The following is a 27,848-nucleotide window of genomic DNA, read 5'->3' as shown; positions in this document are numbered from 1 at the left end:
AGAGGACGTGATGAGGAGGTAGTGTGGGAGTGGGAGACGCTAAATGTGAAGTTGGAAAGGTATGAGGAGATCCAGAAGAGGACAAGTTCTCTTGACGCCAAAAGAAGAGAGGATCTGAATTAGGAGGCAGTGGTCAACTGTGTGGAAGGCAGAGGACAGATCAAGAAGGATGAGTGTAGAGAATTGTCTGTTAGCTTTGGCTGTAAGTCATTAGTAATTTTGGTCCAGGCAGTTTCAGTGGAATGGTGGGGACGGAAGCCAGATTGTAGGTTGTCAAAGAGTGAGTTAGATGAGAGGTGAGAGGAAAGTTCAGCATGAACATGCTGTTCAAGGAGTTTGGAAGAGAATGGGAGCATCAATATGGGGAAATAGCTGGACATAGCAGTCGGGTCGAGGGATTTTTTTTGAGGATAAACGTGATTGTGGCATGTTTGAAAGCAGAGGGGAAGGTACTAGAAGTTAGTGATAGGTTGAAGAGATGGGTTAGGGATGGGTTAAGTGTGGTGGTGAGGTTGGGGATGGGATGGGGTCAAGTGCACAAGTGCTGAGGTGTGATTTGGAGAGGAAATGAGTAAGCTCTCCTTTAGTAATGTTGGCGGAAGTTCATATTAGGTAGGGAGTGATAGGAGGGGGAAATAATGGAAGGTATCAGCCGTGGGGGTCCAGGATTGGGATATATGTCATCAGCAGTGAGGAGAACCAGAGAGAGGAAGAGGATGTGGGAGGAGAGTGGGTGGCTTGTTTTATGTTTTAGTAGGAGAGATCTGAGGTTGAGGAGCAGGTCTGCAGACGAGGTGGGGAGGTAAGAGGGAAGGAGAGATAGTTATTTGGTTAGCGGGTGCTGGGGTTTGGGGATAGTGAAGGAGAGTGAGGATTAGTGGAGCAAAAACTGTAAAATCATATGTTAGCTTGGTGAAAGTAATTGTGGGGAAAAAGAAAAGCTTATTACATTTAATAAACAGTGGTAACTCGTACCTTCTGGTCCATTTCTAGCATATTTCTGCTACACACTTAAAGAGCCACACTTATGGAGACAGACCACGATCATGACAGACCTGTGTCTCTAAATTTATAAAGCTTTATTTATAAAGTCCATATGGAATAGGCCAGGTGTGAGCAGGAGGGAGGAGACAAGTCACAGAAACACAGGAGGGGATAATTTAGAGCCAGGCTAAAATGCATTCAGGATGAATTGCATTCAGGAACTAGACAGATAATGACGGGTGTGTATTAGCATCAAAGAATTGAGGTGATAAACATGCAGACGGGAAGCCACATACCAGCAGAGACAGATACAATATGAAAGGGAATCAGGAAATATGCAACTACCTGCCTGTTCTGCCCAGCGGCGAACTCTTCTGAGTTTTGGTGGTCACAAACCACTACTGCCAGCGATACTGCTGTTTCACTTGACCTGACATTGACAGAGTAGCTCTTCCTCTTCCAGGGTGCTTTGTCCACGGGAGGTTACTGCCGATATTATGCTGATGGACAACCGGCTGCTCACAGACGGCGGGGAGACGGCTGTCAATCAGCATAACATCAGCAGTGACGACCCGTCAACAGAGCAGAAGAGAAGATGCTGTTCTATCAACATGATGTTAACAGAAGCTACAGAATCGCCAACAGGAGAGGTCCTTGACCAGTCTGAGCCAGCAGAAATCAGCACTGGGCAGAACAGTCAGGTAGTTGGCAACTACCTACTGTAAGATCTTAGCCCCATAAGAAAAAAATACAAAAGTCCCAGATAACCTCCTGTAAAGATATATTTATCAAACGCTGGGCAACATTGATAAATTAGGTGCAAATAATGGTAATGCAGCCTCAAGCAAAAGTGACTTCAATAAGTCTTCTCATGATAAATCTCACCTCCTCATATATTTTCCAATGAACAAGTTTCATACAAAGCTAGTCCAGACAAAGGTTTATAGTCTTCAAAAACAATCACTCAACCATTGTGCTAGTGAAACTGTATCTTTCATTTCATCTAGTAAGATATCCACACTTTAACCAGAACTCCTGTTAAGAACACAGCAATGGACAGCGCCAGGGTGAGGCCACGTAAGACAATGGCTTCCTTCATTGGTAAAAGCTTCTTGGAAGAGCCAGGTTCTTCACTGAACGGCGGTATTTCAGTCTTCTGAATAGAAAGCTCTGATAATTTAATGTCGGATTCGTTTTTTGCCACTGCAAACATAAACACAACTTATCATAAACAGTAATGACACATAATATACAAGGGGATGTATACAAACAACCATAACAGCATTAGCAGTATCTAAGTCCTCATGCGCGGCATTAAGGATCTGTGCCATACATGCTACTATGTGCTATATGGTAAAGTATGTGGTGGTCACTGGACCATTACACCTCTGTGAGCTTTTCAAATATCCCATTCTGGGAGGTAATGTGGAGTTGGGCCCCCTTTTGTGGCTAGATTAGCCTCCACTTTTAAAGGAAAGTTTTTTATAGGATTTTGGAGAGTGTCTGTGGAATTTTGTACTCATTGTGAATTCAGGCAATGAATTTGGATGAGAAAGTCCGACATCTGTGCCTGATTGCATTTTTGTGCTCGACTGCCCCACCATGTCACATTGTGGCTTAGCTAATTTTACTCCTGGATCTATCCGCTTCTTAGAAATAACAGATACTGCAGATCAGAAATTTCACAAGCTGTCAAAAGTGGCATATCATGACAGCACCACTTTTAAGTACTACCCATACAACATCTAATGTTTGCCTATGGAGCTTGCTTTGTGCTTGATACCGTGTCCCTGTTTTGCAGAGGAGAGTCCACATGCCTTTGGCCATATAGCGTATTTCAGCAGGGGTATGCATACGGTGACAGTATACACAATATATTGTTATAGTTGGAGAAGTACCTGAAGGAATAGCCACTTTTACAGTCATTCCAGCTCGTTCCCGGGCCTGAAGAAATACCGTTATATATTATCAGGAAACTAAAACAAGTATATCTTGCTCTAAATAACTATAGGTTTTGATTTATATGATTTTTTTGCAAATTACAAATGTTGAATTATTTTCTTACTGCACTAAAGAGGTACTAAAAAAAAATCATATATATATTTACTGCAGAAGTGAACGTAAATTTATCGACTTATTAACCCCTTCACGACCTTTGACGTACATGTACTTCAAAAGTCATGTCCCTGTTTCACGATTCCTCTGCTCAGTGTGTCTGAGACGCAGTGAATGACAGTTTTGCTGCCTAATGGAATCAGGGTTGAGCTGAGCTGTCAGTTTGGTGAGCAACAGCCCAGTCTTCCAATTTGGTGTGGGGGCGTACTGAGCTGTCAGTATTTTGATAGATAAATCAGTTATTAAATCTAGTGCAGGGGTGAACTTAGCGGTCAGTATTTTTATAACTCAGCCGTCCAATCTAAGACCGGTTTCACACGTCCATATATTTCTGGTCCCGAACAAAACAGTACCAGAGATATCCGTATCCCGTATGTCCATGTGTGTTACAGTTAGCGCTGTTCCCAAGCGCCGGGTGCAGGCGCCGGCTGCCCTCATCATGGTTCCCTACCGGAGCTGCAATCAGCACCAACAAGGACTATGATGAGAGTAGTAGTGTCTGCTCCTGCAGTGTCCACCTGTAAAAATAAGAATAAAATAAAAAAATCCATATACTTACCTGTCTTAAGTGTCCCCTGCTGTAATCCATGCAACCGATCACGCCGAGGAGCCGGGGAGAATGACTCGCTCCAGCAAGCAGGCCCCGGACTTCTGCTGAGCTCAAGAGCGGTGTCTTGTAACCCACTGAGCGCAGCTCCAGGGCCCTCTCGCTGGAGCGAGTCATTCTTGCCGGCTCCATTGCTAAGAGGTCGCATGGATTACAGCGGGGAACATTTAGGACAGTATATGATTCCCAATCGCCGGTATGTGTCACACAGATGGCATCCATGTGTGGCCCGTGTTTACATGGACCTATTGACTTGAATGAGTCCGTGTGATCCATGTTGTCTTCCAAAAACGGACATGTCAATGTGTAGAGTGCATGGACACACATGTTCAGTGGAGACACACTGACATGTGTGCGCAGACCCATAGATTTGAATGGGTCTGCGTGTCAGTGTCTTCGGTATGTGTGGAAACTGTCACCACACGTACAGGACACACTGACGTGTGAAAGAGACCTAAGACTGGGAGGTGCTGAGCTTCTTTCAGGTGTTCCATGTTCTGAGTGATTACCTAGCTACTTAGCTAAGCTGTCAATCCCAGATCACTGCCAGTCATAGCTTTCAGCTTAGTGGTGTGTTTGCTCTGTGCTCTGTACTCTGATATTTTAATCTCTGCTGCAAGACCTTGGAATTTGCCTTTTGACTACCTGTTTGTATTACCCCTTTTGCCTTGACGCATTCTGACCTTGGAATTCTGACCCTGGACTATCACCTGACCATACAAGGCAAAAAAGGTGGTGTCAGCACTCCACTTTTTTGCTTTATAGTATCAACATGTAGAAGTTTCTTCTAATACAGTCCATAAAATTGATATAGATAAGATATTGTGACTCACACATAATGAAATTATTTTGCATCTATCTTACCAATTTTTCTGTGAATTTGATAATTATGACCTGACTATGCCTTTGTCTCTTTCCTCTGTTTATGACATACCATTTTGGCTCTTGACCTCAGACTCCTTGACTTCCCCAACTCATGGCTTGTCTGTGAGAAGTGACTCAAGTAACACCCTAACTTTAGCCAGGGTCACATGAGCCTTGATTCTCTTAAGGGAGAGAATCGGCTTGATTATGCTAATGACACTGAGTGTTATCTTAGAGAGAATCACAGCACAGGTGTGGAGAAAACTGAGAACTTAATTTCTCCATCTTCTCTATTGTCTGAGTCTGAGAATGTCGGACTGCACTTGGATGACATCCGACTCCAGTCTGATGTTTTAAACACACCCATAGACTTGTATGGGTGTGCGTGATCCAAATTCCGGGGCCACTCGCAGCATGCTATTTTTTCATCATGCCGAATTGGCATTAGAAAAAAAAACACAGACCTGCACTGTCCCATAGTATAACATTGAGCCAAGTGCTACCTGATAAAACATAAGAAAGCACTATGCCGTATTATACGCTCAGCAGATGATGGTTGATTTAATAAGCCATCATGTGCCTTTAACAGCCGCGGGTGGAGTGGAGCAATAAGCGGAGATCAAAACATTGTATCTACTCCAAAATGGTATCAGTAAAAACATCAGCTCATTGCACAAAATTAAACCCTCACATATCCCCATATCCCAAAAATTGAAAATGTTACAGGTCTCGGAAAGTGGCAACACAATCAAAATATTTTTTTTACAGATTTCCAAAATTCATTTTACCACTTAAATGAGAAAAAACTATACATGTCTGGTATCTGCGTAATCATACTGATCTAGAGAATCATACTGGCAGGTCAGTTTTATCGTATAGTGAACATGGTAACTAAAAAAAAACAAAAAACAAATGTGAAATTTCATTTTTTTTGCAATTTCAATGCACTAGTAATTTTTTTCCCGCTTTCTAGTACATCACATGATAAAATAAATAGTGTCTTTCAAAAGTACAATTTGTCCCGCATAAAACAAAACCTCATACGGCAATTTGGACAGAAAAATAAAAAAGTTATGGCTCTTGGAAGAAAAAAGAAAAAACACTCAAGAGTAGTGTTGAGCATTCCGATACTGAAATATCGGGTATCGGCCGATATTCGCGGTATCGGAATTCCGATACTTAATTCCGATACTTTTACAATATCGAATACCGGAATCGGAAGTTCCCATAATGCCTGCGCTCTGCAGTGTCTGTGAAGGATGACAAGCTGGATGGCAGCGCTCAGCTGAGATCCAGCCTGTCATCAGAATGCCATCCCAGCGTGGGAGAATTCTCCTGATTGTTTAAAAGCCGGCGGGTGGTAAAAAGCCGCCGGCTTTTAAACAATCACACAGCCCCACACTGCTTCCCCGCAGCCTTCCACCCCGATCCTCCGCTCCCCTCGCCACCTCCCAACCCGATCGTAAGTTAGGACCGGGCGGGGAGCGCAGCACCAAGGAGCGGGGAGCGAAGGACCCGGGCGGGGAAGCCGGCAGTGAAAAGACTTCACCGCCAGCTTTCCCGTTCTGTGCTGCGCTTTCCCGCCGGTTATTTCAAATGAACAGCTGAGGTATCAGGTGATGCTGATCAGCTGTTCATTTGAAGTCGCCGCGGTGCCCTCAGAGGGTTCATGTGAGTTCATGCTTGACTGCATGAACTCACATGAACTTTCCCACGGCCGCACAGGTCAGCCTCACCTCCCAGACCATCAGCCCGTCATGATTAGTGTGTGTGCGGGTGTCTGTGCGTGTGTGTGCGGTGTCTGTGCGATGTTTGTGGGTGTGTGCGGTGTCTGTGCGTGCAGGCAGACATAGGCCGATGTGACACTACTACTCCCATCGGCCTATGTCTGTCCCCGGTCCACTCGTGCCAGCAGGATCAGCTCGATGGGAGCAGTAGTTCCCATCTGCCTGATCCTGCTATTTAAATTGCCCTACTGTGTCCCCAATAAATTTTAAATACATGTCATTGGTGGCCAGTGGTTACCTACAATAAATTAGTTTATACATTACCTGTCCTCGCCGATCGCCACCTAAAATAAAGTAAAAAATAAAAAACTACACCTATACTCACCTAGACACCTAATTCCCCGAAGCCATCGATCTCCTGTAATAAAATATAAAATAATAAACCACAACCTTATCCTTACCCCTCCGTAGTAGTCCACGAGTGTCCCACGAGTGTCCCACGAAGATCTCCAGTTCAGAGCAGCCACATAGAATGTGACCGCTCTGAACCGCTGCCGCCGCTAGAATGACGGGGCCGTAAGGGTTCACCGGAGTTCAGGCAGCGCTGCTCCGGTTAGCTCCTTTACGGCCCTGCTGTATCGTGAGAAATTCCCACGGTACAGCACTGCCGTAAAAGAGGTCTCCGGAGCTGCGCTGCCTGAATGCACTCCGGTGACCTCAGTCAGTGGGCCTTCGCCCTATATTTGTGTCCAGTCAGGTACAGCAGGCAGGAACGGGCTGCCCCCAACCACCAGCTGCCTATTTGTACCTAGCCGGACACAACAATATAGGGAAGCCCTTTTTTTCTTAATTATTCCATGAATTTCATGAAATAATTAAAAAAAAAAATACGTGGGGCTTCGCCCTATTTTTGTGTCCAGCCAGGTACAACTAGGCAGCTGGGGGCTGGAATCTGCAGCGCAGGGAGGCCCAAGCTTTCTGGGCCCCACCCGCTGCAAATTGCAGTCCGCAGCCGCCCCGGAAAATGGCACGTTCATAGAAGCGCCATCTTCTGGCGCTGTACCCAACTCATCCAGGGCCCTGGTGCGGTGGCTCACTGGGTAATAAAGGGGTTAAGGCCAGCTTGGCATTATCAGCTGGCCCTAAGCCCGAAATTCATGGGGTCACGCCAATATTAGACATGACCACCATGAATTTCTAGTAAAGTATTTAAAAAAAACACAAACACCCAGAATAAAGTCCTTTAATTGAAATAAACACACAATTCTTTATTGTTCTAAATTAAACCATACTTACCATCACGCCCATTCCAGCTGAAGCCAACGATCTCCTGCAATAAAAGTAAAATAATAAAGCAACATCATCCTTACCTTTCCATGGTTCCCACGACAGCTTCAGCTCTGCTACATCGAGATGACAGGCTGGACCGCAGCAGAACGCTGCCATTCAGCCTGTCATCCCGCAGACACTGAGAAGCGCAGGCATACTTGCACTCCTCAGTGTCTGGCTGTGATGGCATAAAGATGAGGTGAGGTCATGTCCAATGAACTCAGCTCACCTCATGCACGTCACTGACAGCGTGGGAAAATTCTCACGAAGCGCTGAGTGCAGGAGAATTTTCCCACGCTGTCAGTGACGTGCATGAGGTGAGGTCATGTCCAATGAACTCAGCTCACCTCATGCACGTCACTGACAGCGTGGGAAAATTCTCCTGCACTCAGCGCTTCAGCGTGAGAATTCTCCCACGCTGTCAGTGACATACATGAGGTGAGGTCATGTCCAATGAACTCAGCTCACCTCATGCACGTCACTGACAGCGTGGGAAAATTCTCACGCTGAAGCGCTGAGTGCAGGAGAATTTTCCCACGCTGTCAGTGACGTGCATGAGGTGAGCTAAGTTCATTGGACATGACCTCGGCTCATCTTTATGCCGTCACAGCCAGACACTGAGGAGTGCAAGCATGCCTGCGCTTCTCAGTGTCCGCGGGATGACAGGCTGGATGGCAGCGTTCTGCTGCGGTCCAGCCTGTCATCTCGAAGTAGCAGAGCTGAAGCTGTCGTGGGATCCATGGGAAGGTAAGGATGATGTTGCTTTATTATTTTTCTTTTATTGCAGGAGATCGTTGGCTTCAGCTGGAATGGGCGTGATGGTAGGTATGGTTTAATTTAGAACAATAAAGAATTGTGTGTTTATTTCAATTAAAGGACTTTATTCTGGGTGTTTGTGGTTTTTTTTAACTTTGATTATGGGGTTAGTAATGGGGGTGTCTTATAGACGCCTCTCCATTACTAACCTGGGCTTGATGTCAGCTGGCATTATAAGCTGACATCAACCCCAGCCCTATTACCCCACTGCCACCGCTACAGGGCAGTGGGAAGAGCGAGGCTAAGTGCCAGAATTGGCACATCCTATGGATGCGCCATTTCTGGAGCAGCTGACGGCTGGTGTTTCTAGCCTGGGAGGGGGCCAATATTCATGGCACCCTTCCTGGGCTATTAAAATCAGCCCCCAGCTGTCTGCCTAGCCTTTGCTAACTATTAAATTAGGGGGGACCCCACGTTATTTTTTTGGGGGGTTCCCCCATTTTAATAGCTAGTAAAGGCTAGGTATTCAGCTGGGGGCTGATATTAGTAGCCTGGGAAGCTCTGTGGGTATTACCCCCTTCCCAGGCTTCAAACATTTGCCCCAGCTGTCTGCTTAACCTCCGCTAGAGACTAAAATTAAGGGGAACCCCACGCCAATTTTTTTTTAAATAAATCCTTTATTTTAACACTAAATGACAAGTACAGTAACCAACACTGTCACTGTACTTATTATATATGTGACTGACATGTTTCTATCTATCTAATCTATGTGTGATTCTCTATTCTTTCTATTCTAAATTGTCGGGTACAGATGTTGAATTGCCGGCCGGCTTTTTTAAAGAGACAGTGCATGAAAACACTAATATTTTTTTAAATAAATCCTTTACACTAAATGACAAGTTCTGTAAGCAACACTGTCACTGTACTTCATAGATATGTGACTGACATGTTTCTATCGATCTAATCTATGTGTGAAGCTCTATTCTGTCTGTTATAAATTGTCGGGTACCGCTGCTGAATTGCCGGCCGGCTTTTTTAAAGAGACGGTGCACGAAAACACTAATATTTTTTTAAATAAATCCTTTACACTAAATGACAAGTTCTGTAAGCAACACTGTCACTGTACTTCATATATATGTGACTGACATGTTTCTATCTATCTAATCTATGTGTGAAGCTCTATTCTTTCTGTTGTAAATTGTCGGGTACCGGTGAATGCCGCTGATGAATTGCCGGCTTTTCATGTCATTCTACCTTATTCTTAGTTGTTTTACTTCATGTAGAATTAACCTACAAGGAAAGAAAGGGTTTATTTTCATTCCGATATTTGTGTCCCATTGACTTGCATTGGTTTCCGGTATCGGAATCGGCGATATCCGATACTTTTTGGGTATCGGCCCGATCCAATCCGATACGATATTTCCTGATATCGGAAGGTATCGCTCAACACTACTCAAGAGTGAAAGGTTTAAAGGGTTTCCTACCCAGATAATGACAGTTTATCACTAAATACTTATTTTATCAGTCTCAGCTGCGTACAACCTCTCAACACTGCTCATAGGGGTATGTGCACACGGCATCCATTAAACGCCGACGGAAAATCAGAGTTTTTCCAAAGCGAAGCAGCTTCAGGAAGAAGCTGGTGTCTTTTTTTTCTATAATTCAAACTATACCGAGCAAGCGGCATCTCTGGCTAATAAACGTGCTACTTCTTTTAACTAATTCATTGTTACCCAGCTCATCAAGAGGTCACAAAAATCCCACAACAACATCTAAAGAACTGCAGGCCTCATTTGCCTCAGTTAAGGTCAGTGTTCATGACTCCACCATAAGGGCACAGCCCCACTATCAGTATTTGGTCAGTATTTTTTCTCAGGAGTGGGAGACAAACCAGGTGAGGAGCAATCAGAAAAAAGGTATAATAGAAACAAGTCATCAATTCTGCATTTATCACCCACTCCTGGTTTTGGCTCCCACTCCTGGAAAAAAATACTGACCCAAATACTGATAGAGGGGCAATGGCCTAAAAAAGAGAGTGGGCAAAAATGACATGCATGGCAGAGTTCCAAGACGAAAACCACTGCTGAGCAAAAAGAATATAAAGGCTCGTCTCAGTTTTGCCAGAAAACATCTTGTTGATCGCCAAGACTTTTGGGAGAATACTCTGTGAAATAACAAGATAAAAGTTGAAGCTTTTAGAAGTGTATGTCCAATTACATCTGGCGTAGAAGTATCACAGCATTTCAGAAAAGGAACATCATACCAACAGGAAAATATGGTGGTGGTAGTGTGATGATCTGGGGCTGTTTTGCTGTTTCAGGACCTGGAAGACTTGCCGTGGTAAATGTAACCATGAATTCTGCTGTCTACCAAAAAATCCTGAAGGAGAATGTCTGGCCATCTGTTTGTGACCTCAAGCAGAAGTGCACTTGGGTTATACGGCAGGACAATGATCTAAAACACACTCGCAAGTCCACCTCTGAATGGCTTAAGAAAACCAAATTTAAGATTTTGGAGTGGCCTAGTCAAAGTCCTGACCTTAATCAAATTGAGATTCTGTGGCATGACCTTAAAAAGCGGTTCATGCTCGGAAACCCTCCAATGGGGCTGAATAATAACAATTTTGCAAAGATGAGTGAGCCAAAATTCCTCCAGAGCGTTGTAAAAAACTCATTGCAAGTTATCGCAAGCGCTTGATTGCAGTTGTTGCTGCTAAGGGTGGCCCAACCAGTTATTAAGTTTAAGGGGCACTCACTTTTTCACACAGGGCCCTGTAGGATTGGATTTTCTTTTTCCGTTAATAATAAAGACCTTCATGTAAAAACTTCATCTTGTGTTTACTTGTGTTATCTTTGTCTAATATTTTAATTTGTTTTGTGATCTGAAACATTTAAGTGTGACAAACATGCAAAAGAGTAAAAAATCAGGAAGGGCCAACACTTTTTCACACATCGAACACGTGGAATTAGATTTTTGATCGGATAATACGCAGACAGCCCACTGACCCAAATTATTCAGTAGGGCTGTTGAGATGAACGACTTTTCTCCTGACTTTCCATGAGAAAAAAATCACAACATGCACTACTTTCTTCCTAGTGTCGGATGACATTCCCCCATTTAAGTCTATGGGTGTGTAAAAAAAACAAACAGAACATCCGAATGGCATCCGATTTTTACGGATAAATTTCTATTTTAAACCTAGAAAACTATATTTGATCATGTATATTTAACCCCTTCACGACCTATGATGTATAGGTATGTCTGCAGAAGACCCCTGTGCTTGTCATTGTAGATCTCCTATGAAGATGATGATTTCTGCTACATATAGCAGGGCTTAAGCCCTGTTATGTGTAGCACAAGTGATAGCAAGATCGCAGCTTCAAGTCTCCAAGGGAGATTATTGAAACAAGTAAAAAGTTAAAAAATAATTGTTTTAAAAAAATATATAAAAAAAATAAAAGTTCAAATCACCCCGCTTTTGCCCCATTCAAAATAAAACAATAAAAAATACACATATTTGGTATCGCTGCATTCAGAAATGTCCAATCTGTTAAAATATAAAAACTATTAATCCAATGGGTAAACGGTGTAACGAAAAAAAAATCTAAACCTCAGAATTACTTTTTTTGGTCGTTGCATCATTGAAATAAGATGCAAAATAGTATCAATAAAAACGTCAGCTAGGCACACAAAAAGAGAGCCCTAATTCAGCCCCAGATCCCCAAAAAATGGAGACACTATGGGTCTCGGAAAATGGCGCCTTTTTTTTTATTTTTTACAAACCTTGGATTTTTTTTTCACCACTAAAATAAAAAAGATCCTATACATGTTTGGTATCTGCGAACTCGTAATGCCCTGCAGAATCATAAAGGCAGGTCAGTTTTAACATTTAGTGAACATGGTAAATATAAAACCCAAAAAACAACTGTGGAATTGCACTTTTTTTTGCAATTTCACAACACTTGGAATTTTTTTCCCTTTTTTCCAGTACACTATATGGTAAAATCAATGGTGTCATTCAAAAGTACAACTTGTCCCACAAAAAAACAAGCCCTCAGATGGCCATATTGAGGGAAAATAAAAAAGGTATGGCTCTGGGAAGAAGGGGAGCAAAAAATGGAAAATCGCAAGGTCGTGAAGGGGTTAAGGCCACGTTCACACGTTCAGTATTTTACATTAATATTTGTAAGCCAAAACCAGGAGTGGGTGATAAATACAGAAGTGGTGACCTGTTTCTATTATACTTTTCCTCTGATTGTTCCTCTCCTGGTTTTGTCTTACAAATACTGATGTAAAATATTGACCAAATACTGAATGTGTGAACATGGCCTTGTAGTGTAGATGTATAAAAACTGATCGCACACAGACTTCACACGGATGTAAAAAAAACAAACCGAAAACACAGATGAAAATTAGTTGAAGATCGACTGAGTTTTCTGGATGAAACTCGGACGATTTATCAGGAGTATTCACATTCAAAGATCCTATATCAATATGTAGTAGGTGTAATAATAATAATAAATATTAGCAAATATCTCCAATCAGAAATGTAGTATAGTTATTCTGATTTGCTATGTTGCTTACCCAATTTGCAGGGCATTGCAGTAGCTTAGGTATCAATGGTTACGACTACTAGCAACTAGCTGTTACTACAGTATATGAGTGGTCGTAACCATGGATACCTGAGGTACTGCAATGCCTGCACATGGCAACATAACTTATCAGGAGAGCTATACTACATTTCTAATCTCAGTGTGACAGCTTCACAGGTTGTCATGCTGAGATCAGGCAGGAGACCTGTAGCCAATCAATGCATTGTGGTCCATGATCAGACTGAGAGCCACAGATTTTTGCATGAGCCCTTATTGTGAGATCATACGCTGGCCTAACACAGCTGAAACTCAGCCTATCGCGGTGGCCAGTGACAACATGATTTTGAAACAAAACTGACCTGGGCAGATTTTTGTTTGTGCGGCCAGCAGCAGCACCTGCTCCTGATCTCACACTAAGGCCACGGCCCCACTATCAGTGTGTGGTCAGTATCCGGTCAGTATTTTTTCTCAGGAGTGAGAGTCAAAATCAGGTGAGGAACAATCAGAAAAGGTGTAACAGAAAGAAGTCACCAATTCTGCATTTATCATCCACTCCTGGTTTTGGCTCCCACTCCTGAGAAAAAATACTGACCAAATACTGATAGTGGGGGCGTGGCCTCTGGGCGCAGACAGACTGCCCCATTTTTTATGCAAGGATTGCATTGCAGTGCACAAACTGGCCTGCACCTCTCCTGACCTGAGCGTGACAGCGTGATGTATTTCTATGCAGCTTTCACATTCAGGTCAGGAGAGCCGACGGTCAGTCCGAGGATTGTGATGCGATCCTCGCATGAGAAATACATCCGTCTGTCTGCCCCCTTATGAACATTTGCAGATCACAGCCACACAAACCTCTTCTACACCACTTTCCCTAGCCACCATTACGATTCCCCTGGAATGTGCTATGGGGCTTCTCAAACCCTGTCTTTTGGGGGCTTTGGCAGCGCCTAGGATATCCTATTCTACCAGGAGTTCTCCCTTTTTTCCAAGAGCCTCCCAACCAACGGAGAAAGTTGTCAAGTTTGCTTTTAACGTTGGTTTAGATATTTCTTGTTAAAAAAAAGAGAAGGAATTATCACCAGACCTTTTGAAGATAGGGTCATGTAAAGTCATAACATCTTAATATGATAAAACTTTTTTTTTTTTAAAGAAAATCTTTTTTTTTTTTACAAAGAGAGCGATACAGTACATCAATATCTCACATTTACTTAGCAGTCACATAGATTTTTTTTTAATGGATACTTACTTCAATTGCAATATCTGCCCAGCTCACTCTGAAGAGGTAGATGGTAAAAAATCCAGAAAGAAACACTCCACAGACGATCATTCCATACCAAAGCCCTTTATGTAAAATAACATGGTTATGTAAAGTACCAACTCTATATTTATTAGCATCCTTTTAGAGGTTTAAAGGGGGTTGTCCGAGCCTGGTGGAATTTTCACAAGCATTGCAGCTTTGAAAGAACATTGAGAGAAGTAGAAGAATCTAGCTGGGCTGCATGGTGACTCAGATACTTGCGGTCATATGACAAACACTGGAACCAGCAAGCGGAGCCAAATCCTAACAGTATTCAGCAAGCTGCATTTCTTGGTGAAAATTCCAGTAGGGCTGGACAACTCCTTTAAAAATGTGGTCAATCTAATAGAGCAGTTCCCAGTGGTTACCAAACCTCAGACACTCCTTAGAAAGATTCCGCATTCATATTTTTTTATTTCACGTTTTGTGACTGTGACTGTGTGGCCTCACCCATAGAAACTGGCAACCCATCAGCAGACCGTGATCACATCACAAGTGGGCTGATGGGCGCCTGAACAAATACCCAGGCTGGATGCCAGTGTTTATTCCAACTGGTATCTGCTCTTCTACAGAGCGGGCCCAGCGTCTGAGCCAACTCCAAAGACTCTAACCCTCTCCATGATGTATATATCCGTCATGAAGCATTAAGGGGTTAATGTAATTTTATTACAGGCACTGTATCTTTCTGAGATTTAATTGGGTAATTTGGAGCCATTGCCTATGCCATGAACGTGTTCAGGATTGTTATTAATTTTGCGCTTCTTGAAGTCAGTGCTCTGAGATTAAAGATGGCCCAGGATATTGCAAGGGGTTCTAGACTTGTTCTAGCCTCTAGCTTCTGATAAAGATCAAGCTCTGTGCCTCATTTCTGATGTGTAACCATCAAGCTGTGTGTTTTTGTTCTGTTGTGTAATTGCCAAGTTCTGTGCCGCAGTGAGGTAGTGTGAGGATGGGAAACAGCACTATTCATGCTATCTTCATAGCTTATGAAGGCTGGGCCATTACAATAATTTTTTATCTCCTTGGAGTACCCCTTTATGGTGTTGCCAATAACTCTTAATACATGTAGGATTTTAAAAATGTTTTATGTAGCAAAATAAGTAGAACATTATAATGTGCTTCCCACAACATCAAGCATCTTCTGCAACTTTTCTCTCATCCCTTCTTTTGCTCTTTTTTCCCCTACCCCCATGAGGCTGTATTTAACATAGAAATACTTCTGAATACACATGTTTCAGTAGATTTTAATGAAAATATTTCCTTCCCTTATGGTTAGCTATAGGTACAGGCCTTCTACGTATGCCTAACTGCCTATAGGTAAATCTAGTCCTGCATACAATATATTTTTTGGCTGTTAGAATAAGGAAGGGGTTAATGTCTTCAGGCCCATCAAATTTCATAGGGGTGGTAATTCTCAGGAACTCAATGAAACAAAGACATACCGAAGGGTGTGACTAAGCTGGGTGGATGCAAGGGGTGTCTTCATTTATTATGCAGCTATATATTCTGCTATTTGCTATCCTGTTAGAAACGCCTGTATTTATACACAGTACGCCTATATCCATGAAGCCTAAGGCTATGTGCCCACGTAGCAGATTTGATGCAGAGCGTTTTTGCCTCTCTCTGGCAGAAAAAACGCATACAGATTTACATGCGTTTTTTCTGCCAGAGAGAAGCGTTTTTTCAGCGTTTTTACATGCGTTTTCACATGCATTTTTTCAAGCAGTTTTCCAAGCGATTTTGAGCATCACTTGGAAAAGTGCTTGACAAGTTGGTCACACTATATAAATCCATGCAACTGGCATGGATTTATAATGTGTGAACAACTTAGATGCTTTAAATGCAGCATCTATAGTAAAAAAAAGAGAATTAAAACGTTAAAAATAAAAAAAACCTGTATATTCAACTCTCCGGCGGCCCCCGGTCTGCTCTCCGGTCTCCTCCGGTCTGCTCCCGGCTGCGTCTTCTCCGCAGTGTACTGTCAGGACCTGCGGTGACGTCAGTCAGCTGATGGTCACGCGACCATCACCTGACCGCCGACGTCAGCGGTCACGTGACCATCAGGTGACTAAATGACATCACCGCAGGTCCTGACAGTACACTGTGGAGAAGATGCGGCCGGGAGCAGACCGGAGGAGACCAGGGGGCCGCCGGAAAGGTGAATATACAGGTTTTGTTTATTTTTAACTTTTTTATTTCTTTTTTTCACCGCGTGGTAGCCGGGATGAAGAGGAGTTGTAGTCTCCTCTTCATCCCAGGTACCACACGCACCACGATTACGCTGCAGCGTAATTGCGGTAGAAATGGTCATGCTGCGTTTTGCAAACCAATGCGAATTCGGCGCGCAAATTAGCGCATCATGTGCACAGCACATCCGAATTCACATTGCTTTGCATAGCAGACTGTTTTACAAGCGTTTTCACGGCCGTAAATACACTGCAAAAACGCTACGTGGGCACATAGCCTAAAAATAAATGAGATCTTCATTTCTCCTTTGGAGGCTGTTGTAAATCACATGCCTATATATTTCCTTCGTTCTCACCAGCGCTGAATGAATCCTAGAAACTTTTAGAGTTAGAACTGCTCTAACAATGACTTATCTACTGGCAAAAAGTTAACAAGAATTTTGTAAAATAATTCTTTTTTTACCTCTTGGACTTATAGTGGGTGAAATAAGTATTGAACAAGTCACCAATTTTCTAAGTAAATATATTTATAAAGGTACTATTGACATGAAATGCTCACTAGATGTCGTTAACAACCCACCCAGGCAAAGAAATCAAACCATAGATGTCCATGAATTAAGTTATGTGTAATGGCTATGGCTATGTACCTGATGAAGTGGACAGGACGTCCATGAAACGCTTTGTTTTTAGCCTTACTATATTTGAATGAATAAGTTATATTTTACTAATCCACTATTGAAATTTGTCATACAGAGGAGCGCGGAGTTAGAGACACGTCTTTATCCTTTTCTTGGAACAAATCCTCACCTACGGTGTTTGGTGTCTGCTGCAGCACTCTGTAAGCTAGCTATATGAGTTGTGCATTCTCACAACAAGAGAAGGTGAACAAGTTTATTCCACTTTCTACATTGGTTTTATCTTGGTAACGGCACTATTTGCACCCCCCTCTTATCTATTTGCAGATCAGTATGTTTTGCAACAATAAGGTTGCAAAGGTCTTGAGACAACTAACTGGTTTTACCCATCATTAGATGTTTCTTGTGTGACACCATGGTAATGCAACACTTTTTTATATGCCATCAGTTGAACCAGCTGATATTATTTTTCATTAAGTGGCAGGATTGGTTTCTAATTACTGATAGATTTCAGCTAGTGTCATGACTTTCCATGGCCTTTGGCACCTCTCTTTCATCATATTTTCAATACGTTTTCCCTGTGTCATTTCCCAATAGTACACAAAACTTAATTCATGGACATCTATGGTTTGATTTCTTTGCCTTTGTGGATTGGATGTGTTGTTACCGATATCTGGTCAGAATTTCATGTCAATAGCACTTTTAAAAATATATTTACTTAGAAGATTGGTGACGTGTTCAATACTTATTTCACCCGCTGTATTTTTAACTCAATTCATGGGTAAAATCTGTATACAGTGAAGGCGGATATCATATTACTGAGATAAGACATGAGAGTTGGTGCTTTTAAAATTCTATGGAGGGGGAAGAGCTGGAGACAGACACAGACATTCTGCAGCAAGTTCTCCTGAAACCAGTTACAGTTCTCCATAGACGTTTATGAGCACCAACTGTCATCTCAGTAATGGGAAAATCTAGATTCAGTGAAGACGGTTTTTTACAATGAACTGAGAAATTTGGAATGAAATATCAATTCAAAGGGTGAATAAAGCATATTTCTGTAATAAGACATATTGCAAAGTTTCTTATTTTCATTTATACTAAAGATTTATGGAGGAAAAAGATAAAACGACGGTTACTCTTTACATTCCTTTCACATAAAATCGATACCTTTAATGCCTTGTTTGGCTGCAAACATAACAGCAGCAGCAACTGGTAATCCAAGCATGTAATAACCAATGGCAAAGATAATGGCACCAATCTTCTGTCTTCCTATCCCTCTCAATACTCCACTAGAAACACACTGCAAAGACAGGCTTTCTTAATACATTGATCAAGTTAACAAACTATCCACATTATATAATCCTTAACAATATTTTTCAAAATGAGACTGACTAATTTAGCATTGTTGATGACTTCTCATTTTCATTTTACTAACGTCATCGCCCGTGAGACATGACCCCAAGTGACCTATGAAGCCATGAGAACGAGGCTCCATAGGTCACTGCCAGTTATGTCTCATGGGCAATGACGTTACTGACATCATCGCTTGTGAGACATGACCACGAGTAACCTGTGGAGCATTGTTCCCAGAACGACGCTCCATAGGTTTCAGGAGAGAATCGCTGGACATCATGGGAACCCACAATGGATTAGGTCAGAACTGTTGGGATTATTTTTTAATAATAAATGGGTAAAATAGGCAATGTGTGGGAGAGTCTTAATTCAAATATACTTTTTTTTTCCTGTGTGTGTGTGTCTTGTTATTTTTAAATACAGGGTTAGTAATGGGGGTGTCTGATAGACGCCTCTCCAATACTAACCCTTGGGCTTGATCCCAGCTGACATTAACCCCATAAACTATTACACCGATTGCCACTGCACCAGGGCAATCGGGAAGAGCCGAGGCCAAGCGCCAGAGGTGGCGCATCTAATGGATGCGCGATTTCTGGGGCAGATGAGGCCTGGTTCTATTAGGCTGTGAAGGGGCCAATATCCATGGACCTTCCCAACCTATTAATATCAGCTCACAGCTGTCTGCTTTCCCTTGGCTGGTTATTAAAAATAAGGGGGACCCCATGTAATTTTTTTCATTTATTTATTTATTAACAAGTACAGTACACTACACACGCAAGGCTCCACTACTCCACTTGGACCTCCACCTCCTGGTTCAAGATTATTTATTTTTTCTATTCAATGTTATTTTAAGTAATTTCCCTATCCATATTTGTTTGCAGCACTTACCCCCATTTTGCTTCCTTTTGCAGCCCCCTAGCACTTACTACGACCATTTTACAACACCAAAGTTCAGGTCCCAATTGACTTATATGGAGTTTGGGGTCAAGATTGGGTGAAGTTCTAGTATCCGAACCGAACTTTGGAATAAAGTTTACCCGAACCCGAACTTCCACGGGTCTGCTCATTTATAGTCAGGTATAATAAAGCTACACTACCTGAACAAGGCTCTGTTATTGTTTTGTTAAGTTTGATTAGGTAGATTTAATGGTTTTGAATATGTTCACTTGAGCAAATATATAAACAGTACTTTCCGTGTCCAGATATATAATGATAAAGTGGAGTACAAAAGAGCTGGTGTCAATGTAAACAATAGATACAAGGAGAAAATAAGGAATCAATCTTACCACATTCAAAAAATGGAAAAGTTTAATTTTTCCTAGGATAAAAAAAAGTAACATGTAAGGGAGAAACGGACAAGATAAAAACACCTAAAATGGCATTTATGAATGTATGGAAAAACAATTAACAGTATATTATAAAGCTACTAATCTACTAATATAAAACCTTGTAGCAAATCCATGTAAGCTAGGATTAAATCCTGCGAGACTGGAATTAAGTGGATATAAACCCGTGTTGCCAATGGTCCAGGATGTATAATGGTCTGCATCGTGTGCACATAGCCTTAGGAGACTGAAAAGGTTTGAATGCAGTTTTTATTCGTAAACGCGTTTTGATGTACACATAATTCTTCATCAGGACAAACAAGTAGTTTGTCATAACGACAATAGTAAGAATAAAATAAGGGATACCAAAGACAAAAGCAATGTAGAGGAAATAACTTATAACCTTAAAGATGTATATAAGCAAACAGGAACTAAATGAAGCAAAATAATGGCAGCATCAAGAAAAAAGTGAGAGTGAAGTTATTTAAGAAAGTGTAATCAAATCCTGGAATATATCTTAGCAGACCAAAGGGGAGAAGAAGGCTTCCCACACGTATGGCTGGTGAAACCAGCTTCCTGCTTTGTCAGCTGATAATAACCACTATCATATGACTGAGCGGATCACATACACACCATGTCTCACATTGCTGATGTCATCTCCTGGGCTGACAGATCTTAATATATTCTGTTCGATTAATGCTGGTGGATTACGTCATTATTATTTCACGCCATATCTTCTAATGAGGAGTGGACGGTCATTTCTAATCACTTCACTAGATTTTTCTCTATGACAGCAGAGATCCCATTTTGACCTTTAAGGTATTGATATATTTTCTGCTATTCCTTTTTTTCATGTTTTACATATTACCATTTATTATAAGGGTATATAAGACACATTCCCCTATTAATTCCTGAGGAAGCTGGTTTAACCAGCGATACACATAAACCCCTAAGCAAGCTGATTATGCTTCTTTGATTTCATCCTGGTTATATATATTTTATATTTATATTTGCATCTTAGCCAATAGGGGTTTTCTGTTAGTAGCTTTATTATACACTTCTAATTGTTTGTCCATGAAATCATTAATGGACTCTGTCACCAAGTTTTTGCTACCTAATCTGAGAGCAGCATGATAGAGGGGCAGAGAGTCTGATTCCAACCGATGCGTCACTTACTGTTCTGCTTAGTATAGTTTTTATAAAATCATTGTTTTATCAGCAGGAGATTATCTCTAAAGATCTTCTTGGCCTATATGCCCTTACCACTGATTGTCAGCTTTCTGTTTTTGCACAGTGTACACAGAAAGCTGTCAATCAGTGATGTGGGTGGGGTTAAGCAGAGCTCAGCATTCAGAGAACTGCTAGATCTACAAACCATTTTTAAGCAAAACTGAAGCAAGCATCTCAGTAAGTGATACATTGCTGGAGTGGGAGTCTCTCCCTTCATCATGCTGCTCTAAGATGGGGTAGCAAAAACCTGGTGACAGATTCCCTTTAATGCAGTTTTAGGTGTTATTAATTTGTCTGTTTCTCCCTTACATGTTACTTTTTGATTTTAATAAAAATTAAACTTTTACATTTGTTGAGTGTGCAAAGATTGATTCCTTTTGCTGTACCTTTTTTTCTCCTTGTATAAGTTGTATTATATGCACACATATTAGCAAGGTGGACTGCCACTAGTGCCAACAGAGCCACAGTAGTGAGTGGCACTGTGTTGCTGCCACTGGAAAAGGCGAGAAAGTTGGGAGGCAGTCGTTATTCGAAGTACGTGCAAAGACACCATTGACAAATGGAGAAAATGAAGTAGTAGGGAACCCGTAAGAACCATTGCATTTATATTTGCTCACTAGCTACTTATTTTGAACCTGGGAGTATTGGACTTAAAGGCCACGGCCCAACTCTCAGAATTTGGTCAGTATTTTTACTCAGGAGTGGGAGCCAAAACCAGGTGAGGAACAATCAGGGAAAAGGTATAATAGAAACAAGTCACCAATTCTGCATTTAAAACCCACTCCTGAGAAAAAATACTGATCAAATACTGATAGTGGGACCGAGGCCTAAGAGCTAATATTGGGGCCAACAAATATAGCCATATACATAGTACACATACATAGTATATGTAAAGAATTTCCCATAAATTGTTAGCCAAAAATCTCTGCAAATAACTACAGGACACACAGATACATTTTTTCATGATAGAAACTATATACAAAAATGATCAGGAAACAAAAATACCCTGACCAAATGTCCAACATTTTATTAAATATTTTAGGCTAATTAAGAGCAGTTTCAGGGAAATCATACTAATACACATAAATAACAGGAATGCAATGGGTAATGGTAAAGCAGATCTATCAGCCAATAAAGACCATAGGCATATAAATAAGCATACCACCAAGCTGTTATAATAATACACAGGAAGAAAAGGAAATCAATCTTGTCACAATTTGCTGCATTTTCCTTTTTTTTTTAAATATATGTAGGCTGAAATGAGGAAAAAAATGTTTCTTTTACTTACAGCCACACATTCAAATAGGTGGAATATGAGATATACAGGTATAACGTCAGATACAAGAGTAGCTATTTCTCTAGAAAAAGAAAAGAAAAAAAATGGCCTATGACATATTCACTGCTCATTGAACATATTACACAGACGTTCCTATTCTCAAAATCTGCAGAAGTCCCAGTTACCAGACAACCACTGCTTACCAATCTTACCTCTTAGCATTTCTTTTTCCTTTCTTTCCTACACATCTAGACATTGTTAATCAAATCTTTTTTTTCTCAAGGCAATCAGGCCATTTTTTTTTTATCAAATTCATGCAACTTTTCATTTTTGTTATATTTTTATATTATGACATTGCAATATACCGTCACTTACCCATCACTAGTGAATGCATATGAAAATACATTCTTCAGGGCAGCAAGCACAATTATGTCTACAATGATGAAAAGAGCTGTGAAGAATAAAGATATTGACATCACACCCTGGTGATACAGATTATTTTATCTGTCAGAATTTGCTTTCTAGGAATCATTTCTAGAAAATCCTTTTTCCTACTGTTCTGTAATAATGCTTCTTTCCACTTGCAGATGCATTAATCCCCAAATGTAGCCCCAGAGGATGCAAGTGGTTCTTATAGGACTTATGTGCAGTCCCAGGGGAAGGAAAAATGTATAGTCATGCAAGCTTACTGCGCTATCCAAGTATAACAGGAGGCATCATGTAATAGGGGCACTGTTGTATCTTTCATATTGTTGAAACATATTTATGTTTATGCATTTATCCGTGGGCTTTTAATTTGCATTCTGTCTGTATTTTTTCCAATTAAGTTTCGCCATAAAGAAGAACAAATCTGAAATTAAATTCTGCTGTGTCTAAGCCTGAAAAGGCTGAATACAATTATATTGAAAAGTCACAAGCCACAAATACAAATTTTTAAAGAAGTTGTCCAGCCCTTATTAATGGGTTCAGAGAGGTGAAAAATAAGACAAAAATGACATTCGATGCCCGGACTGGCACCACTCCTCTGCCCTCAGTGCTTCATCACCACCGGTCTCCTGGCATCAACATTTGGTGGGGGTTTCATATAAGCGTTGCAGTGTTTTCATTTCGTCCTAGTGTAATAAACTCTGATAAGCTGCAGTCCTCACATTACGACCAGCCGGATGTAGATGCCAGAGGATCATCAGTGGGGAAAGCAGTGCTAAATATGGAGCACCAAAGCTAATCTAGGAGGTATGTTTTTTTTTTTTTTAATTTCACCTCCATGTGTCCATAAATAAGGGACAGTAGTGTACAACCCCTTTAAAACGTGTGTGTTCCTATAATGGAGGTGCATTATATACAAATATATAATAAAAGAAGGTAAATTAAAAAAAAATCTTTGGGGGGTGGGGGGGGGCAGTGGATTAAACTAGGTTGTGCTTGTACAATTGTAGCATGAATGAAGATTGGATGAAGTACACCTTAATACTTGGCCATTAATATAGAACTTCAAGCAGATAGGAAAATTCTCCCACCAGTTTATATTTATGTTTTTTTCCTCTTTATAAGCAGTATGACTACACTACCATTAGGCACCATATGGATTATTTCTGGAAAATCATTCTCTTAGAACCATGGATCCTTATGGACTGATTTGAGAATACTTTGGAACTTGCCAGAAATAACCATCAATCTTAGGGGCTGTTCATATCATGATCTCAGCATTTGTTGAGTGAGAACATTTGAAAATCACATTTACAGATCCCGACAAGCATTTTACGCTGGATATACCATTTTTCTTTTAGAAGTGTAGAAAAGTGTGGCATGCTACACTTTTGTATATTGCTTAAAATAAATATACCAGGAGTAAGATGATAAACCGTATTATACTCTTTGGCTCCACCAAGTGGTGATTTGAGTACTTTTTTTGTGGTGTTCAAACATACTTGCTTGGTGGTTGTCAAGACCATGATATAAACAGATGTTTAAAGAATCTTAGGCTTCTCCAGTCGTAAGTATGCTTTTAGCATCTTTTCATGTGTATAGTCAGGCAGTACATTTTTTGACCCAATCTTTCCCTTACACTGGTGATAGATAGAAGAGTCTGGTAACATGACATTGACTGTTAATAGTTATAAGAGTTTATTTTATTAGAAAATTACCTGTCAAAAGGAAAGCGAGCTTCATAGATTTCTTTGCCTGTTCAATATTCCCCGCACCTAGAGCATTGCCTACTCGTACACTGGTAGCCATACCAATACCAAATGGGATCTGTACAAGTGTTTTAACATTTGTGAATTACTTTCATAAATGTCTCATATAAGGAGAAACATAATTCTAAAACAGATTCTAAATATTTTACTAAGGTTGAAAATATATTACAAGAGTACATAAAGAACTTCACCAACAACGGGTTGCCATAAAGCAGACCTGCACAACCTATGGCCCAAGGGCCGCATATGGCCAACCAAAGGATTTGCTATGACCCAGGAGACTCCGCTCCCATCTTCCTATATTCAAATGTATTTGCATGTGTTAGAGAAGAATACATTTGGATACTTGAGCGCCAGGACAGGGGCAGAGGAGCCCCCGCCCTGATGTGCAGCAGCGTGATGAGATCATCACGCTTTGACCTCATCACACTGCAGCTTGAACCTCAGCACCACAGTGCCATATAGGCAGATGAGATGACAGGGAATAGTAAGCACTCCATGAAGGAGCAGAAGATTCAATGCCCTATCATTTTGAAGGAAAGAAAGAGGGGGTTGATGTTGCTGTAAGGACACACAATGGGGGACAATTGTGAAAGGGGGCACAGTATACCAAAAGGCAGTGGGGGGTAGTTTATGCAGAGGATCAGTTTGGGGGGATATTTTTCAGAGGGAGGATTATTGGAGAGGGGCTGTCTGTGGGATATTTTGGAGAGGAGCAGTGTGAGTGGAAATTTTGGAGACGGCAGTGTGTGTGTGGGGGGATATTTTATGCAGGAAGCACAGCAATTATTTATTAAGCATGGTGATTTATTCATGTACTGAGAGTGGCTTTGATGTTGCATTTATGTACTGATGGTGTTTCTGGTGATGCATTCATGTACTGATGGTGCTTTTGGTGCTGCACTCATGTACTGATGATGGTTGTGGCGCTGCATTCATGTACTGACAGTGGTTCTGGCACTGCATTCATGAATTGATAGTGGTTCTGATGTTTCATTCATGTACTGATGGTGTTTCTGATACTGCATTCATGTACTGATGGTGGTTCTGACACAGCAGTCATGTACTAACGGTGGTTCTGACGCTACATTCATGTACTGATGGTGGTTCTGACGCTGCATTCATGTACTGATGGTGGTTTTGAAGCTGCATTTATGTATTGATAATGGCTGCGATGCTGAATTCATGTACTGATGGTGTTTTTGATGCTGCATTCATGTACTTATGGTGGTTCTGATGCTGCATTCATGTACTGATGGTGGTTCTGACACTGCATTCATGTACTGATGGTGTTTCTGATGCTGCATTCATGTGCTGATGGTGGTTCTAATACTGAACATATGTAGCAATCCAAAACATGCTTCATGGCTATGTTAAAACTTAAAGATTCTCAAAAATTAGAGTTTTGAGCTTATGAGGAGGATTTGGCAAGTTTCTGATCAGTTTCTGCTCCAGTGTAAAACTCTGTGTAAGTTAGCATATGTTCACACTGAGCTGAATCTATCCAAATTCTCCTCAAGTACTTTAAAACTTGGTTCTGGTTATGTATTAATGTACTAATGGTGGTTCTGGTGATGTATGCATGTAAGTACCCCTTTAAATTTTTTGTGGCCTTTGTGATTGGTTCAGTATGGTAATGCGGTCCTTGGGCCACAAAAATGTTGTGCACCCCTGCCATACAGCTTAAAAGTATATTGTCTGCTCAAGAATAATTTGTGTTTCATAAATCAATAGCACTTGAAAATGTGAAACTTTGTAATATATCTTATCAGAGAAATTTGTATGACATAAGTTTGAGTTTAACTTCTGGCAATATGTATCAATTGTATCACTTAGCATATACCACTGTGATAAATTTGACGTATCTCAGACTGTGTGGGATAAGATTACACTGTCTAACTGTTAGACTGATTGGAAAATGCAGACCAGTGTAACTCTCAGAATGTATATAATTGTCCCTTCTTAGTTGTTAAGTGCTGCCAAATATGTTGGCGCTATAAAAATAAAATTATTATTATTATTGGTAATGAATTTGCCTAAAATTGTTTTATAACCAAAGTGACATTATAAGCTAAGAGAGTCCTCTTCTGTCATCACCGATGCATAGTTTGAGAAGAGGGCTGGCCTAGCTAATGAAATGAAAAGTCAGTCGAACCACTTCACGCACAGCTCTTTTCAAGTGCCGACACAGGATGTGCTGTCCTGTTTAGAGCACAAAAATGAATGCAATATGGCTGGGTCCTGGGATAGAGTGGCTACCTTACAATCGAGCACATGGCCTATATCTACATACATATATGCTGTTGAAATGCCAAGTTTTATCATGTTAAAGCGTCATACCAAGAAGAATCATTTCTACCTTTAATGTCACCCATAATCTACAATTTAATTGAAAAATAAACTGAAATCTATTTAGATGGAAAAAGAAAAATAAAGAACTAAAAAAGTGTGGTTGCATAAATATGCACACCTTAAACTAATAGTTTTTTAAAATACCCTTTGAATTTATGACAGCATTCAGTCTTCTGGAATTGGCAATCTTTGCCCACTCTTCCTTGCAATAGTGCTTCTGGTGTGTCAGATTGAGAGGGCATCTCCTGTGTACCGCTCTCTTCAGATCAACCAACAGATTTTCAATTGGATTCATGTCTGGGCCATTCCAAAATTTTGATTTTTCTTGTTGATTTGGAGGTATACTTTGTGTCGTTGATATACTGAAAGGAGAAAAAAAAGGCCACCCTACTCCACAGGCTAGACATTTGAAAAATACGGGAGCTTGTGGTCACATGCAGTACACAACCAGTACTTGCCCCAAATTCCTGCAGTTCATTCAGTGTTCCACATTGGCTGCCTTCCAGACCAATTTTCTAATTGTCTTTTCATAAATTTTTGAGGGTCGTTCAGTTCTAGTTAACATCTATGTTGTGCCAAATTTAAGCCACTTCTTGATCACCATCTTCAAAGTATTCCATGGTATATTTAATGCTTTGGACTTTTTTTTTATAACCTTTTCAGCTGATAACTTTCAACAATGAGATCCCTTTGCTGTGTTGTTTTGGCTGTGTGTGCTTTGCTGTTTACCCACCATGGCTTTTACTGTACAGTAGAGTGCAACTTGGAAAATCTTACTAGAACAGCTAAACTTTATATGAGGTTAATCATTTATTTTAAATGATGGCAACTGTGAACTAACTACTATTTAACACGAGTTTAAGTATGATTGGTTAATTATGAACAAAAGCACATCCCCAATTATAAGAGGGTGCTCTCACTTATGCTACCACGTTATTTTAGTTCTATTTTTATTTCCCCCCTCAAAATGATTACACTTTGTTACTCAATGGATTTGTACAGATTATGGGTGACATTCTCCT

The 27,848-nt window shown here is 40.9% G+C and overlaps 1 protein-coding gene across 1 annotated transcript in view; it reads right to left on the bottom strand.

Annotated features, from left to right (window-relative positions):
• Nucleotides 1–1,720: 1,720 nt before the first annotated feature.
• Nucleotides 1,721–27,848, bottom strand: part of LOC141252692 (multidrug and toxin extrusion protein 1-like) — a 79,605-nt gene continuing 53,477 nt past the window's right edge. Inside the window, exons 11-17 of the mRNA XM_073670546.1 lie at nt 24,424–24,532; nt 22,655–22,730; nt 22,292–22,361; nt 18,263–18,395; nt 14,221–14,315; nt 2,883–2,928; nt 1,721–2,187 (exon numbers count right to left, since the gene is read on the bottom strand). Coding sequence (XP_073526647.1) covers nt 1,988–2,187; nt 2,883–2,928; nt 14,221–14,315; nt 18,263–18,395; nt 22,292–22,361; nt 22,655–22,730; nt 24,424–24,532 — 729 coding nt within the window. The 3' untranslated portion in view covers nt 1,721–1,987. The remainder of the gene's footprint in view (nt 2,188–2,882; nt 2,929–14,220; nt 14,316–18,262; nt 18,396–22,291; nt 22,362–22,654; nt 22,731–24,423; nt 24,533–27,848) is intronic.

This window comes from Phyllobates terribilis, unplaced genomic scaffold (genome assembly GCF_046119375.1).
Source record: "Phyllobates terribilis strain yellow unplaced genomic scaffold, ASM4611937v1 Scaffold_2__4_contigs__length_985480577, whole genome shotgun sequence".
Taxonomy (NCBI): Eukaryota; Metazoa; Chordata; class Amphibia; order Anura; family Dendrobatidae; genus Phyllobates; species Phyllobates terribilis.
This window is presented reverse-complemented; position numbering and strand designations above follow the sequence as displayed.